At 39.8% G+C, this 2,941-nt stretch overlaps 1 protein-coding gene across 1 annotated transcript in view; it reads left to right on the forward strand.

The window, feature by feature from the left end:
* Nucleotides 1-525: 525 nt before the first annotated feature.
* LOC101862714 (QRFP-like peptide receptor) overlaps nt 526-2,941 on the forward strand; it is a gene marked incomplete at its 5' end in the record, with an annotated part of 8,870 nt that continues 6,454 nt past the window's right edge. The window contains 1 exon segment of the mRNA XM_005094601.3: nt 526-639. Within this exon segment, the coding sequence (XP_005094658.2) occupies nt 526-639 (114 nt within the window).

A 2,941-nucleotide genomic window follows, 5' to 3' on the forward strand; every position in this document is an offset into this window, starting at 1 on the left:
ACGTTGAAGTCCTGGCAACACGGATTCCGGGCATTCTACATCGCTTTAAGGCGTGCTGTTGTAAGGGCACTTGATATAATGAAGTACGACTTTAATTATATTTCGTACTGATTTCTCAATTCAGTTCTGGTTGAAACTTAAAAAGAAATACAACCCTAACAAATCCCCCTCCCCCCCAATAAATAAACAATCAAAAATACAAACAGACAAACAAGCAAACGAACAAACAAGCAAATAAACAAGCAGATAACACAAAAAGACAACTAAAAATAACACGAAACAGCACGCATAATAATATTATAACAAAATTCGTGCATGATGGTTCGAAACGTGCAACAACATATTATCAAATAATCTTTGGTCTAATACTAACTAAATTAAGGATAAAATTATAATTATATATATATCAGCCATGTCCTTAAATAGTTAATATATTAAGTTTAACTTAACACATCAACAAAAACATCTAAACTAAAATCATTTTTTTCTCTTTTTTTTTGTTGTTTCGTTCCCAGAGCCATCGCCGTTGTGTCTCCACTACAAGCACGGACCATCTGCACCATGCGTCACGCTAAAGTGGTGGTAGTCATGGTCTGGGTGTTCTCCTTTCTCCTCGCTTTGCCCATTCTCTTCATAATGGTAAGTATAAAACACATCATCGCCATCATGATGACCTTCTTCCTCATGATCGTGATCATCATCATCATCATCATCATCATCATCATCATCATCATCATCATCATCATTATCATCATCATATACTCTCAGATTTTTTGCCTTATCAGTAAAATGCAGTTTTTCATATTCAGTACAAACGTGATCAATGTCTTTGGGTTACATAAAAGAATTTCAGTTTTATTTTTATTAAGCTTCAGCTTATTATCAATCACCCAGTTCTTAACATCATCAATGCACAGACCCATGGTGGTAAGCAAGGTTTTAACATCTGATGGTGGAACAGATTTGTATAACTGTGTATCGTCTGCGTACATATGATAGTTTATATTGTGATTTCTAAACACAGCTCCAAGCGGCTGTATATATAACGTATACAAGATTGGACCCAATACTGAACTTTGAGGCACTCAAAAGTCTAGTTTGAAAATTGACGAAAGAGAGTTGTGTACAAACACAGATTGTGTACGGCCAATCAGGTAGGACCTGAACCAGTCAAGAACCGTGCCAGACAGGCCAAAAGTGTTGAACAATCGTTCAATAAAAATAGTGTGATCTATAGTGTCAAAGTCAAAGGCAGCGCTAAGATCACGCAAAGAACTTCTGTGGTGTAGCTGTTAAGCGCTTTGCTGTCGCCCGCAGAAGACCCGAATTCAATTCTCATGTGGGGAGAATTTTTATCACGTATCTAGGTCTTTTTGCTGGCTTGTTGTTCCTGTGTTCTTTTCAGCCCATATTAGCTCTGACATGCTGGGTTGAAGCCCGCTTCGTAAATGAGCTAAACTGTGTTGATGGGGAAAGGTGTGTGTTTGAGGGTGTGGGGCGGGGGTGAAAAACACCACCCCCCAAAAAAGAAGAAAAACGAAATCTTCCCCATTGCTGCGCAGGGTTGGCTAATAAATGGAACCTATTCACCACCTGCGATCAAACCTCAATAAAGGAGAAGACTCCCGAAATAGGTTCAGACTTTTTTTCAGAGAGACACTGATTCAAAAAACTTGCAATTAGGCCCTATACGAATCAATCAAACACACAGACAATAGGACAGGCAAGCACACCCGGGTACACGCTACTTGCTTCCTCGTAAAAATCATTTCTTCAACACGTTATGTTCCCGTCGTGCTTTGAGGTTGCATGTGGCTGTTACAGGAATTCACTGCCGCGGGCGTCCAGTTGGCCGGAAGTGCCAATTTTCGGCAGGTGGCAAGAAAATGGCTAGATAAATGTCGACTTATATATTACACGAAGCATGCCAGAGAGGTATCAAATAGATAGCTTTAGAGAAGAAATCAGGTAGTTGAAGCATACTTTTTAAAAAAGAAAAAAAAAGAAAGGAGTTAAGCTGGGGTTTTTTAAGGAAAGATTATTCATTGTAACAAGAGCTGTGGAGTTTCAATTTGTTTGTGTGTTTTACGGCGCTCGCAACTGAATACGGCCATATGAGTGTGCGGAACACCAAACATTTTTAGTTGGTAGGAAATTTTGAATTTTGCCTGGGTGGGGGCCGAAGCCTACTCTTATCGATTTTAGACCACCGAGGGATCTTTAACTTGCGCAACTTGCAAACGGGACCTCCGAGATTTTTTCGCCCTTGTCCAAGAAGGCTAGGTGTAGATCTTGCCTACTATAAGATCAGGGGTGTGGCTGAAAGACACCAGTAAGAAGAAGCCAAGGAGAAGCAGCAGAAAGGAAGCAGAAAAGAGCCAGGAGCCTAGAGGAGGGGGCAAGGAGATTAGGGGGTGGGGGTAAAAGGTGTAGACGAAATCAGACGACAGAATATTGTTAGAGAGCAGGAAAGGATGTGAAAGGAGAACATTTTTAGAGAAGAAAATGTTCGTCGCTATCCGGATTCGAACCCGATACCCATTGAATGAGAAGCGAACACCTTAACATCTAGCCCACGAGAGCACCCTCATAACTTTGAAACGGTAATAGCACAGCCTTTGCTTTAAATATTATTATTACAAGGTTTACTACAAGGTTTTAAGCCAGGGGCAGCGATACAAATACGAGCAATGCAACAGAGTTGACAATAGGGGTTTTTATTTTCTAATTTTGGACTTGTCAAGACGATAAATAATGCTACTTTGCTTTGAACAGAGTAAATATCATCATAAAAAAGGTAGGCAAAAATCGTGAATGTCCTTCCTAGAGAAAGGGCAGTTTGATAAGACTCGGTTTCCTGAAATGCCTTATTGAAATGAAAGTTATTATTTTTATCTTGTTCTTTATGTGTTTTGTTTCGTTTGTTTGTTTGGGGGGTGGG

Source organism: Aplysia californica, unplaced genomic scaffold, assembly GCF_000002075.1.
Source record: "Aplysia californica isolate F4 #8 unplaced genomic scaffold, AplCal3.0 scaffold00085, whole genome shotgun sequence".
Taxonomy (NCBI): Eukaryota; Metazoa; Mollusca; class Gastropoda; order Aplysiida; family Aplysiidae; genus Aplysia; species Aplysia californica.